Source organism: Catharus ustulatus, chromosome 1 (assembly GCF_009819885.2).
Source record: "Catharus ustulatus isolate bCatUst1 chromosome 1, bCatUst1.pri.v2, whole genome shotgun sequence".
Classification (NCBI taxonomy): Eukaryota; Metazoa; Chordata; class Aves; order Passeriformes; family Turdidae; genus Catharus; species Catharus ustulatus.
Window position 1 is genome coordinate 108,496,240 of NC_046221.1, and position 13,086 is coordinate 108,509,325.

The following is a 13,086-nucleotide window of genomic DNA, read 5'->3' on the forward strand; positions in this document are numbered from 1 at the left end:
ACACAGTTACCTGCTTCTGGTTCTTGAAGACACAGATGTTGTCCTTCCTATATTTATACTGTGAATTAATGCCCCCATCCTCACCCAGTGTTCCAGAGTCTTTCTGTTTTCTGTGCAACTTGTGTCTTGTGGGATAGAAAATAACCTGCACTGATTGTGGTACTGTCTCAGCTGGTGTTGCAGAATATCAAATAAAATCAGAGAAAAAGGTGTGATAAAAATACACAGGTTGAAGGTGAGAAAGATTAGTTGGAGTCACAAGGAACATGCAGGAAAAAACAGGGCCAGCTGGGTCCCACCAGTAGCTATATTAACATAACATGACATTAAAAAAATACTCTGTTTTCCTACTATTTTCAAGATTTCAGTACAGGGACCCAGAAGCACAAGTCTTAAAAATATCATGTGGCAGCAAATTTGTCTTCCAGCTGGAACCAAAGAGAAAGAAAAGATGCACTGGAGACTGGGTTTGACTGACAGGATTCTAGTCTGTTATGGCTTTGCATGACAGCAGAAAATGGAAATTATATCAGACTTCTTTCAAAGTCAGACATTATGCTAAGAGTGGTTTGGAGTAAAAAGAAATCCCAAAGTAGGCACCTATGGGGCAAACATCCTCCATGAAAAAATTCCTGATTGTCTGCAAGACTTTCTGCTTCCCCAAACAAGGATCTGTATTTCTACTGGTTTTAGAGAGTTTTTCCTCCCTATTTTGTTTCTTAAAACCACTTTGTATTTATTCCAGATATTCCACCGGCCAATGAAATTTTTTCAGCGAGTTGGGTTTTACTGATGATTGCCACACCTACCTTAACATATCTACATTAGCCTATCTTCTGGAGTTCCACTTAAGTGAATACGCTGCTATTAAGACAGAATTTCTTTCATACTCCCAATTATTTTCAACACTCATCTCCAAATTCTCTTTAAATTATCTATTTTTTTATTATCACCTTGGGCCACAGTCACCCAAGTTATAGCTGAACAATGACCATGGCTAGACAACCTACTTTTAAATCCTTTTACCAGTCTCTAACAGGTGCTCAGAAGTGCTAAACTGAAATGAACTGTTTAACACACATTACGTAATATATTTCATGTTCCTGACCTTGACATGCACCCTGAGCCTGTATTCTTCTATTTAACTATGCTAATTTAGACATTAGTACAGTCACAGTGGTGCAACACATCAGAATGAAGACCATGCATCACAGAAGGAACATAATCAGTGCAGTTTATCTTGACAGTATATAACATCACTATATTTGAAATAGTATTGGTTTAATGATATAAACTAATTTCTGGATTGAAACAGTTAACTGCCAGAAAACCTTGAGAAAGGATGTATTTGACAGAAGGGGAGGAGAGGGAAGATGAGACAGAAAATAGGGAGGAAAGCCTAAAAGATAAAGCTACATGGAGGAACCATTTTTAAAGTTCTGTTATTGACACAGTCCTTTTAGTGGTAGTAAGTGAGGCTGATCTGAGCAGGACACCCTTTGCAAATCTTGGCTTTTCGAAGGAACCTCTGGTTTTGAGATAATGGAAGCTCAGAACTCCCCGTCATGGAACATAATGTAAAATTGATTTTTCAAGGCTCTATCTACACAAAGTTCCACTGGTTTAATTAAAGGTGTGTTTTAAAATCAATTCTGTTAAACCAGTCCAAGCTCCTGGGTGGACACTCTGAAATCGATTTGGAACTGTCTTATGTCAACTAACCCTAATTTGGCAAAGAACCACTTTACACTGAGTAGTCACCAATTAAAGTTGATTCAAAAACAGGGTTAAAAATAAAACTTATCTGAAACTGTAAGACTTTAATGAATTTATCGGTTTCTGCCCTGCTATGCCAAACCATGCTGGCCTCCAGTAACCTAATTGATCTGTTTAGGAAGCAGATAAACTCATTACTTGGATTTATGGCCCTTTGACAACGGACGTTTTTGAGAAAGGATATAGTGAAATCCCTGTGAAAGTACCCAGTTTAAAACCAAAAAGTGGCAGGAGTAAGAAGGAAGTGATGAATTGTGGAAACCACTTTTCCCTTTTCTTCTTACTTAGTTTCTTTAATGCAGAAAGAAAATGAGCAAGATGGCTCCTTCATGACCAGTAAAAGCTCTCCCATGCTGGGGAACAGATTAAATAACACACATTCAGTGTAGGGGTGCTTGGGAAACCAGGCTAATGTTATCCTGTCAGTCTAACATCTAACACCACTGGAACCAAGCTAAAATCTCTCCTTTCTTAAGGGTCTGGCAGGGGATAAGAAAGGATTTTAAAGATCCACTGCTGACCAGCTATGTGGAAATTTCCCCGAGTTCAAGGATTTCTGCACAATCCTGATTATTTGCACTCCACTAGGCTGCAAATGAAGGCCTGCATCTAAGTCCACAGCTTATAGAAATGCATTTGTGTTCTGTCCACACTCAAGAAACAGAGAGGAAAGCAGACAGTGTATCTGTTACTGGTGCGGCCCTAAGGACATGTCTGCATGTGCTCTGGTTCTACAGACAGGTGGAATACTGGCCTCTCCAGCCAAGAGCAAGTGCCTGATCCTGCTTGTGGGAACAGGCACCTTCTCCTAGGAGAACAAAAGGCTAAAATCCTGCAAAACTGTTCCTCCAAGCCCCAGAGTATTGGGAGCTATCGACAGGTAAATCCTAATGAAGAGCTGAGCACTGAACAAGGAAGTACCAGCCTGCCATTGCTCAAAGATGATTTTTCAACATTTATCCTTTGTGTCAGTTATGCTACACCAAAAACTTGTACATGACACCAATAGGACTTAAAATTACACATATGTGCTTAGACAGTGAACTATAGCCTGAATTATTGAGAACAGTGGCCCTAATTATTAAGTTTTATTTTAAAGCACTTAAAACTATGCATGACATCAAGTGCTCTGTATCCTTGCACTCCTCTGAAGTGCTCCTAATGGGCAATGTCCTACTTTACTTTCTGTTCTGTTCCACAGATTTGTTTTCAGAGTGAATCCTATGTGAATTTCTCCTGAATCAAACTCCTTCCCTGGTGAGACTATATAATCCTGTTGTCTTGTTAGAGCAAAAACCACCTATGAGACTTCATTCAAAACAAATCCCCTGTCAAACTATTTCTTCCTTTTCATTTGGACATTTATCCTTTGGTAATATATAAGGAAGAAATTCTTTTGTTGTCTAGTTCAAATCTATATAGAGGACAGTATCAGTCTGACAGAAATGCAAACAAGGAGATTTGCAACCTTTGCAGTGCTAGAATATATTGGGCAGTCATTCACTGCATATGGAAGAAAAACAGCATTACTGCAGTAGTTCAATGGAAAAAACCCTCAAATATATGGCTAGTTATAGTTCATTCTGATTATAACAATTTCCATATATAAAGAGGAGTTTTTCAGTTCCAGCTTCACTATTTTAAGTCCTCCTTCCTTGCCACTATTAACAAACTGCACGCTGATGTATTGCATCTACTGGCATTAGTCATGACTACACCTACTGTCTGTAATGGGTTGCCATTCATCAGCTTGGTAGGCTGAAAATTAAGTGATTTTCCTGGAAATTGTTTCTCAGCAGAATCATTTGATCCACTGTAGTTAAAAAGTCTTGTCACTGGTTGCACTATAAATTCCATTTTAGGGTCTTGATTTTATTTTTTTTAAAATAAATTAATCGTAGTTTTCCTCTAGGCTTAATGCTGGTTTTGGCTGATGAGCAAATATTTTCCAAACACAAGAATTTTCAATTCTATCACTTTTAAATAACAGTAGCATAAAAAACCTCACAGGAACAAACTTGTTTAAGACAGTCACACAAATGAAAGTTGACAAGTGGTTAGGTCCTCCTGGGAATGAACTGTTCTCTACATTCCAGGGGAAAAAAAATGTCATCAGTGACTTTGGAAGTGGCCTGAAGCATGAGTTTTGCAAATCTAATACTACAAATACCAGTTTAAACAATTATATATTTAAGCAATTTTTTAAACACAAAGTTGGCATGACAAAGCATGAAGTTCAAAGAAACATCATCTCTTGTAAAACACAAGCAGTACACACACTTGTAAAAACTCAGCATCAGACACAACCAGCGATGCAGAAGACACAATAATCAGATCCTTAGACCTGACACTTACTTCATACTCTTCTTTAAATCCATAGCCTTCTGCACACTTCATCTGGGTGATGTGCTGTAGCAAGTCAGCTACACGGATGGCTGGATGGAGCTGTCCGGTCTGGTAGGGCACATCCACTGGATCTCTCTTCTTGTAGGTATGGGATTGGACCAGGCTGCTTGTGTCACTGACCATCGTGTGGGTTTCATCTAGAAAAGGAGTATCTCATCATGTACTGGCTCATTTTCACTTATCAAAAGAAACAGAAACTACAAAGATTTCTAGAGGAATGGCAGAAATCTGACACCATCAGCATTGGTTCTGTCTGTGAAGGCTACACCAGAAGAACAGTAAATCCATGAGCAGTTTACACACGGAAATTGCAAGACTGATCGGAATGAGGCAAAGTCCATAGTTCTACAATGGAAGCATTGCAGAGCAGTCCAAACTCTAATATTGTTTTAAATATTGCTAGCTGATTGCAAACAAATTTTAAAACAGGCATTTCATTTTAAACTGCAGAGAAGTTTCATTCTGAAACTTCAACAAGTCCCATGGAATGAAACTGGACTTGCATTTTTCACAGATTATTCAAGTGCTGTATTTTACACTGCAAATTTAGAGCAAATGTTTGGAGTGAGCAAAATAAAAAGATGCACAAAATGGCTTATGGTTTCACCAAGCTAGGACTGCAATGGAAATGTAGATCTGAAAACGACACTTGGAGACAAACTACAAGAGGACAAATGCAAAGGACCATCTGGTAAGGAAAAATGTCTTGACTGACTGCTGAACATGCTTTAGGACCACGGTGTATCATGAGCCACCACATTAGGCATGGAATGTTGTATGTCAACTGACATGCAAGCCAACAAACAGGAGAACCCCGTGGGCTGGTTAAAATTTTTATGAGACACAAACTTCTCCCAACCCTCCACATCTCTTCCATGGGGCAAATGGGCAACTTACCATTGATTGGCACTTTTAAGAAGATACATATCAGGAGAAAAAAAGAGGAGGAGAAAAAGGAAACAGGGCATAAGCAACAGTACTACATTAATAATTACAGGTAATTTTATGTTTTTAATTTAGTTTTTACAGAATGATTCCCTAAATGAGTCAGATTCTGATCTCAGTTTCACAGTAGAAATTGGATTTACTAAAACCAAGAAATCATACTGTGAGTCAATTAACTCAGATGGAACTGAGATCAAAACCTATACTTAGAAGTAAACAGATGTGAAAGTGCACTCTACCTAAGGAAGCAATATGACTTGCTTCCTGTACAGATGGAATTCTAAAAATTTATTCCGACTTGACATGAGAAAAAACCCACCCCAAATTCTAAGGTCCAAGAATCATCATAAATATTTTATCTGTTTACTCAAGTAATAATTTTATCTTAGAGTTTTTGATTTTAACCAATATTGTTAATATGGCGCTTTGACTTATTCAAGCTATTCCTCTCTGACTGAACATTGAAAAAATAAAAACTAAATCTGTATAAAGTTTATAAAATAAGGTATTTATTAAAAAATACTACTCTGCAAAATAAGCCATATGAAAGGGAAGCATTAAAATATTATTTCCACATTCATAAGTTAGATATATTATAGCAGAAAGTTCCACAAATACTTTGTATGAAAAGGTCCCAGATTCTCACGTACACACCAAAAACGCTAACACACCTTGCTAAAGGTGAGGTTCTGGTCTCAGTTGTACTACTGAAAATTGATGTTAAAGCCAGAAAGTTCAGTGAATCATATTTCAAAGATGGTTTTAGGCCCTCTCAATTCCCACGAAAACAAATTAAATCTGGTCCTCTCTAAGCAAACAGTCAATATGAACTGTGCATTGACACCTAAACCAAAAACAGCAGAAAAAAAATGTATGGGTATGAGTATGGCCATTTCACCCTTTTTCCTGTCAGTCTGCTAATCTGGTCTAATGCAAAGGAAAGGGATTCATCTTTTAGTCATAAAGCTTTACAACTTTTGTCTGATGTGGTATAAATTTGTACTGCAAAGCACCTCGGGATGCATGGCATGAAGCGTGGTATACAAGTGTAGGTACAGTATGTTGCTGCTGAAATGGCGCCTGAAAACTACAAGGTGGCTAAGACACAAAAGACAAAAAAAAGTGTAGAAAGTTGATAATGATTTTTTGGGTTGCTTATTTCAATTTTAGAAACAAGTTAGAAAACTTGAGTATTTTTTTCTCTTTTTTGCAAACTGCCAAAGTCTTTGCAACACAGACTGTCAGTGACTAAGATGAAGGCAAAGTTACCAAAGTCTTGTACTATGCAAGCATCAGATTAATACTTATGAATCTCTTTCCTGCAAGCTCCCTAGTTTTAGACTAATTTTCCTCTCTCCATTTCTTTATCTCTTATAGCTGCATTAATACAGGAGTTATCATTTAAGCTTTTTTAAATAAAGTGTTTAAAATCCTTGGTTTATATAGTACATTAGGAGCCATGTATATTACAGTTTTTTTTCCCTTTGCCTCTGAGCACTGCAGCATGAGTTTTTCAGGCTGTGAGTTTTTCAAAGGGTGAGCTCCTCCAGATGCAGTGTCCATGTGCAATAGAAAGTTTTCCAGGCTTAAATACTCCTACAGCTGCAGCTGTCCTACCGTACACCCATTCCTGTAGAGCTATACAACATTTATTAAATGATACACTTTGGAAACAGTAAGTGTGCTGTAACTTTTCTATCAGATTTTGAAAGCTGTACTCAACCATTCACCAGACTTGTACCTTTCCCAGGAGGTCACACTGAGAAGATCATTTAGTTCCAACTACAGGCTTGATTCTGCAGTTTAACACAACTTCTTTGGACAGTGGAAGACAGCAAGAGCAGGTATTACTTGTAATTAAAACCCTGCATACTTTGTCAACAGCTGTACTCCTCCACCAGCTCAAGCATAGTTGATTTGATTTACCTCAGATGCAACACTATTTCTGTACAATCATTAACACATATTGACAGAGATATCTAATCAGAATGGAGCACTGTTCATAAAGCAGTACTCAATTTTTAACATGTAAAGTTACAAAAATATTTATTTTACACAGTGAAATAACCGAAATATTTCTGAGATGAGTAAGCACAGGTTTGCTGTAGTAGGCCATAAAATACACACCTAACTAATTAAAAGATTTTACAGACTTAGTAAAATTAGAGAATTTATTTTTCCCAGTGTTTTTGCCTCATAGCTGAATTACTTGCTCAGACATTATTTCTTGCAGGGGAAAAAGCTAACAAATAATTTTACCTTTGTTATTTATATAGAAAAGCATCACAAAAATAACCAAAGAAAGCATTAACTAAATAATATAGATAGGAAATCTCAAAGTTTTTCTCCTGATAATAGTACTTTTCTCCTTGCCCACCCACAAGGTCAGAAAGAACATCTCCTGCATGAAGCGTTGAATGAATGCTAAAGCACACAAAAAAAATCTAACATCTCAGGCAGTTAAAAGGCACTGCAAATTTCATTTGCATGCAGATTATTACATTGTTACAGTCACTACCATTACCTTCTTCCAGATTTACATAATGTATAAAACCAGCAAAGTTCCTTCTCAAAGTTATCACACTGAAGTGCACTGCACTAAATATTCTTTCACAAAACCAAATTTTCAAGATCACCTTCCTAAACTTTTACTTCTGATATGCTTCACTCAATGTCTATGTAAGCCTGTTTAATGTACAGTTTAAGGGCAGGAATCAGTTAAGGGGTTTTAAATTTTGTACAGTGATTGGAAGAAAAAAGAGGAGAAAGGAAAATATCTGTTGTGAAAATATAAATTGAAAAATGAGTAAATAAATAACACTTAAGGAGTTTGACTTCCTGTTACAGTGCACTGTTGTGTTTTGAATTACTATTAAAAAACTGCCTGTTTAAAGTTAGCATGGGAAGGAGGTGTAAATTAATACAAGCCACAAAGGGGTTAGATTTAAGCACTGAAAATGCAACAGCGCCTCATGCTTACTATCACCGTGCAGAAACCTCTCTCTTTGACATTGGACAATAGCAAATTTTCATAAATTCCAAGTGGAAATGCTTTACATTTTAACTGTATGTTTTTAATCTACAGTTTTACTCTTTTATTTCATCCCTGTGACACCTGATGCATAATAAACTATATATTCTGTCATGTTATCATTTTGCTGTTCAAAATATCTCCTCTCTGAAACTTCACTTTCTGACAAGCATGTCAGAAAATCTGCAGAATTGTCAGAAGACATGATAGCTGATAAATGGCCAGAACTGTATTGTGTCTGATTTTCTGTATCCTGAGTAGTTTAACTAGGAAAAAAAGTTATTTTTAAAAAGTGACATCTTCAGTTCTGAGATAAAACAGAAAAAAATGAGGAAAACTATTTCAATTGCTGTGATAATAAAATTCTTTTGTGTCACTCCAAATACATGCATAAACATTTCCTTGCAAATCCACTTGTTAAAATTGTCTTTTCTCCCCCAACTTGCACTATGACAGTAGTAATTAAACCTGATACCTGCCCTCAGCACCTCAGCATAGCCAAGTCTACCACCCCTCCCTTTAGCATAAAGCTCCAGCATTTGCATACCACTGTCTGCTCCCCAAGAACTGCAACTTCCAAAATTACTTCAGCAATAAACTTTGATAAAGGGAAATGTTCTCACCTAAAATTGCAGTTGGCACAAATGGATCTGTCATACATCATAAGCAGGTCAATGCAGGAAAGGTAAAAAGAGAGAGAACAGTAAATGATTGATACATGTTCCCGAGTTTTCTTTCAGAAAGCTACTGTTAGCAACCAGTATGTTCCCTGTATATACATTAAATGTTGATGGCAAGAAGTATAATAGCATAAATATGTGTGCTTTTATTATGGAAAGGTCTATAGAGGGTGGAAACCAAGAAAAAAAGTGGTTACCTGGGTAATAAGAATTAGGCACTGTTGTGCTCAGTGTGTTAGTTTTCATTGTAAATGAAGATGGTGAAGATACAGCTGCAAAGAGAAACAAAGCTGGTTAGAGACAGAGATATGATATGCAGCTACTTAAGCTGAGTGACACAGCAGATGGGATTGACTTGACTTAGAGTTCATCCTGCTGTGTTTCTTGCACTGGAATCAGGACCTAGGGAAAACCAGGCAAGTCTAGTGAATGAAATAGCTCACTGAATTTGATCAATTCTCTAAAAAGAAGTGTCATTGGAGAAAGCATTTTGATTGCTGATGGGAAATACACTTCCTGAATCAGAAGATTAGACTGAATACTGATGTCTGAAACAACACATCACAACAAGAGGTGTTTTTGACATAAGCTTTGATCATTAATAAATTTTCCTTATAATACTGTAAATACCTTATGCAAATATTGTACTGTAGTTTATATTTTCCTCTCCTTTTCCCATTTGATTTGTTTAGACAGGTGGATAGTGTGCATAGAGATTCTAATAGACCCTGAATATTACTCTTTGTTTAAAAGTGGTTTTCAGAGAGTGATATACAGACCAATGCTCACATTGGTATTTAATCATAGAAACATTTGTAAAACTAATGAGAAAGCCCGACGGGAACAAACAAAGCTCAGTTTGCCCCCAGTACACAAATATCATACAAATTACCAGTGTAAACACAGATACATTTAAAAGGTAGGAGCTGATCACAACATTTTACAGGGTGTTCAGCCAAAGACTCATTAGAGGCTTTTAAGCAAAGTTCCTCGCAAATTCCACCTCAGTTGCTTGTCTACACAACTTGAATCCAGTCTGAGCAGTAAATATAAGCATATTCTGGGTACCTGTAAGCAGACTAACAGTAATGTGTGAAACAAAACAGAGTTGAGGAAGACAGGATCTGCTCGATGAGGAGTGAGATTACTCTGAGATTACTGCTGGTTTTCATCCATCTTTTTATCCAGTTGATCTTCTAGGGCAAATATGGGGATATCTCAAAAGTGGCTTAAATAATGCTGATAGTTATAATTTGTCATATAAATTAATATATCTGAGACCATGTTTCTTGATTATGTCTCCAGAATGAGGAGATTACATTTCCTGGGTGGTGAGAACAGAGTGATACCCCTTTTGGGTATGGATACAGAGATTAGTTGAGGTCAGGGCTGCTGCAGGTAATAACACTGGCTAGGTAGAGAATGCAGGCAGGTTAATGAGCTTTCAAAGGAAGTAGGAATGTTCTAAATCTCGAGTACAAGGCCTTACACAAAGATTATTCCCGAAGACTGTCAGTGTGTGCCTTCTGGTGACCATGTTTCTTGTGGAAAGCCTAATTAGAGGTTCTAGCCCTAGAGCAGTATAAAGAACTTTTTATGGCAATAATTTCAAAGAGGTTTGAGGTGGTTTACATAAAGACGATTTAGTCTCAGGAATTCATTGCAGCTTCATTTGCAGTTATGACCATTCAGTAGCACCACTGCAAACTGTAGTACGATGATGGAAGATGAAGTAAAACCTCTTGATCTCTTCACAGAAATAAGCAATCTCATTAACTGCAAGGGTATATTCTCACCAGAAAGGCAGGTCTGATTTGAAAGATCTATTTCAAATCAATTTCAAAAGTAACTCAAATGCAAATTAACATTGCAAATTCTGAGCCTAATGCTGCAGAGAAAAGTCTCACTGTATAAACCTCACAGAGTGTTTGTACAATTGAGCTCATCAAAGATAAATTCTTAAGCATATTATTAAAGAGTGGGAGTTGGGCCTTGCATACTATTAGTATTTGAAAAAAAATTTAATCTTTGACAAATTCTGTAGACGTTAATAAAACCACTGGCATACAAAAAACCCCTGAGCTTCCTTAAGAACCAAAAAATCAAAAAACCTTTTTGAACCTAGTCATTCTTTTAAACAATTATAAAAAGCTATTGTTTTTTTCATAGTCTTTGCTTAGTGTCAACCCTCTGACAGGAGGGAGACCTTGACTAAAATTCTAATACAGGAAATTTTATGACCCAAGTCTTATTTATTTTCAGGGGTAGATCCAGGAAGACCCAGGATATTAGAGAATCTCATGAAATCGCAGGACAGACAAATCCACTGAGTTCTTCCTTTGCACAAGCAACAGAAAGAGCATCATCTAGAATTGGAAATAATAATACAATCAGATTATCATTATTAAGTTATTACATTCAGAAATAAATTTGTACTACCAAAAAAAAGTGAGCAAGGGAAGCATTTGAAGGACTTGGGACAGTATGATGGATATAAAATTTTCAACATAATGGAGATTGGAGAAAGGTAAAACTACTGTTTCAGTAATGTCACTGCTCTTCTGCAGAAGAAAAGGATGGACAGAAAAAAGCTCAATTATCCTTATTATTTTTAAAGAAGTCTATTCTTGATGTCTGACTGTCTTGCTCATTTGAATAGACACTGTAATGTGCTGCACAGTGGGAAACTCTCGGTCCCATGGATTTTCCATGACTGAGTAATGAGGAATATTTTAAAAAGCATTTGCACCTTCTTTCACCTTCAAAAAAAAAAAAAAGAAAAGAAAAGAAAAGAAAAAACTTACATCTCCCATTTAGATTGTGCGTGTCCATGAAAGAGAAAGCTTCATCACAGTTGGTGCCTTGCTCAGTGTAGCTTTTATCCATTGAATTCACCATCACTGTCATTTCCTGCCGAGTACTACTCAATGTCTCTTTCCGCTTTTTAGCCAATTTTCTTAAGAAATAAATGATGAAGAAAAAAAGAAGGAGAAAAACAACTCTCAGTAAGCATAGTCCTCAGGTTGTTTACATCAGTACTGTAGTTTGTGACCATATTATTAAGTAATATTCACATTTGTTTCTGCATTTGTGGAACCTTAAATTTATTTTACTCTCATCTCTTTCACTCTCACAATCAAGGAATAGTTCCCAGTGCACCGATATGTGGTCAACAGCATCTTAATCCTTGGTTACCATTACTGAATTAAAGGGGACTACTTGGTTATGAAGGTGATGTTAGCTACAGTATCGGAGGATGCATCTGATTAAACATATAAATAAAAATGAAAAGACAGATTTCAATGGAACTGACAAATCAGTACCAATGTTCACACACGTGGAAGAGTCTGGAGCGGTTTCATTGAGACCCTGTGTAACACAGTAATCTGGTTTATATAATACTGTATAGTGTATGTTAGAGCTCTGAATACACACTGCACACTCAAATTGACTCACATTCCTAAAGAATATTTTTTGTCGCTCCTGATTTCAGGAGAATTATTTACAAGAGTTAGTTGCTTCTCAGCAGGAGTGGTATGTCAGAGACAAGATCTTAAATCTGATACTACAATAGTGATTCATTAAACTACAGAATTGCCTTGGATGCATATATCCCTTTTTTTTCCCTGTTCTGCCTCTTTCAGTCTAAAGTCTCACAGCCTCCCACTGAGTTATGCTGAGCTATATTACAAAACAACATGTCCAAAACTTGATTTTTCCTTCAACCTCTGGGAGGCATTTGTGATCCTGATAATAGTGGGTCCCACGACTATTTGGTTTGTTTCCCTGGCCTGGGACTCTAAAACCAAGCCTTTCTCCAAGTTCTTGCCTACAGCCTTAATTTAAATTTTCCAGATTCCTTCTGTGGAGTATCTTCAAGGTATGGGTTTAAAAAAACATAAGTGCTCCACAGACTTCCCTTTTCCTGGCTGTTAATTCAATGACTTTTCCTCCATGGAAAACATAGTGAGCCAGCTCATATTCATCTGCCAGCAGGATCTTTTACACATCTTCAACTAGAAGTTACAGGAGCTTAGATAATAAGCTGAGAGGTGAGACAATCATCTACGTTACTTCTCCTTCGGAGGCCAAATGTATCAAGCATAACCAACTCGTTCTAACTTTCAAAGCCTATTTGTTAACTCTTATTCAGTATGAAAAGATGGTTCCCACCACAGACAAAATTTTACACCAGCCTCCCCTACATTTTCAAACATTTGTCTCCTCTCATGCTGCATAGGAGGGGCT

The 13,086-nt window shown here is 36.9% G+C and overlaps 1 protein-coding gene across 7 annotated transcripts in view; it reads right to left on the reverse strand.

Moving 5' to 3' along the window:
* Positions 1-13,086, reverse strand: part of PTPRM (protein tyrosine phosphatase receptor type M) — a 447,605-nt gene that overhangs the window by 82,470 nt on the left and 352,049 nt on the right. For 5 of the 7 annotated variants that reach the window (XM_033068164.2, XM_033068145.2, XM_033068168.2 and 2 more), the window contains 5 exons: positions 11,643-11,794; positions 9,036-9,110; positions 8,782-8,808; positions 5,080-5,091; positions 4,132-4,319 (listed from right to left, as the gene is read on the reverse strand). In XM_033068164.2, the coding sequence (XP_032924055.1) occupies positions 4,132-4,319; positions 5,080-5,091; positions 8,782-8,808; positions 9,036-9,110; positions 11,643-11,794 (454 nt within the window). The remainder of the gene's footprint in view (positions 1-4,131; positions 4,320-5,079; positions 5,092-8,781; positions 8,809-9,035; positions 9,111-11,642; positions 11,795-13,086) is intronic. The other 2 variants (XM_033068182.2, XM_033068169.2) reach the window with 1 other exon arrangement.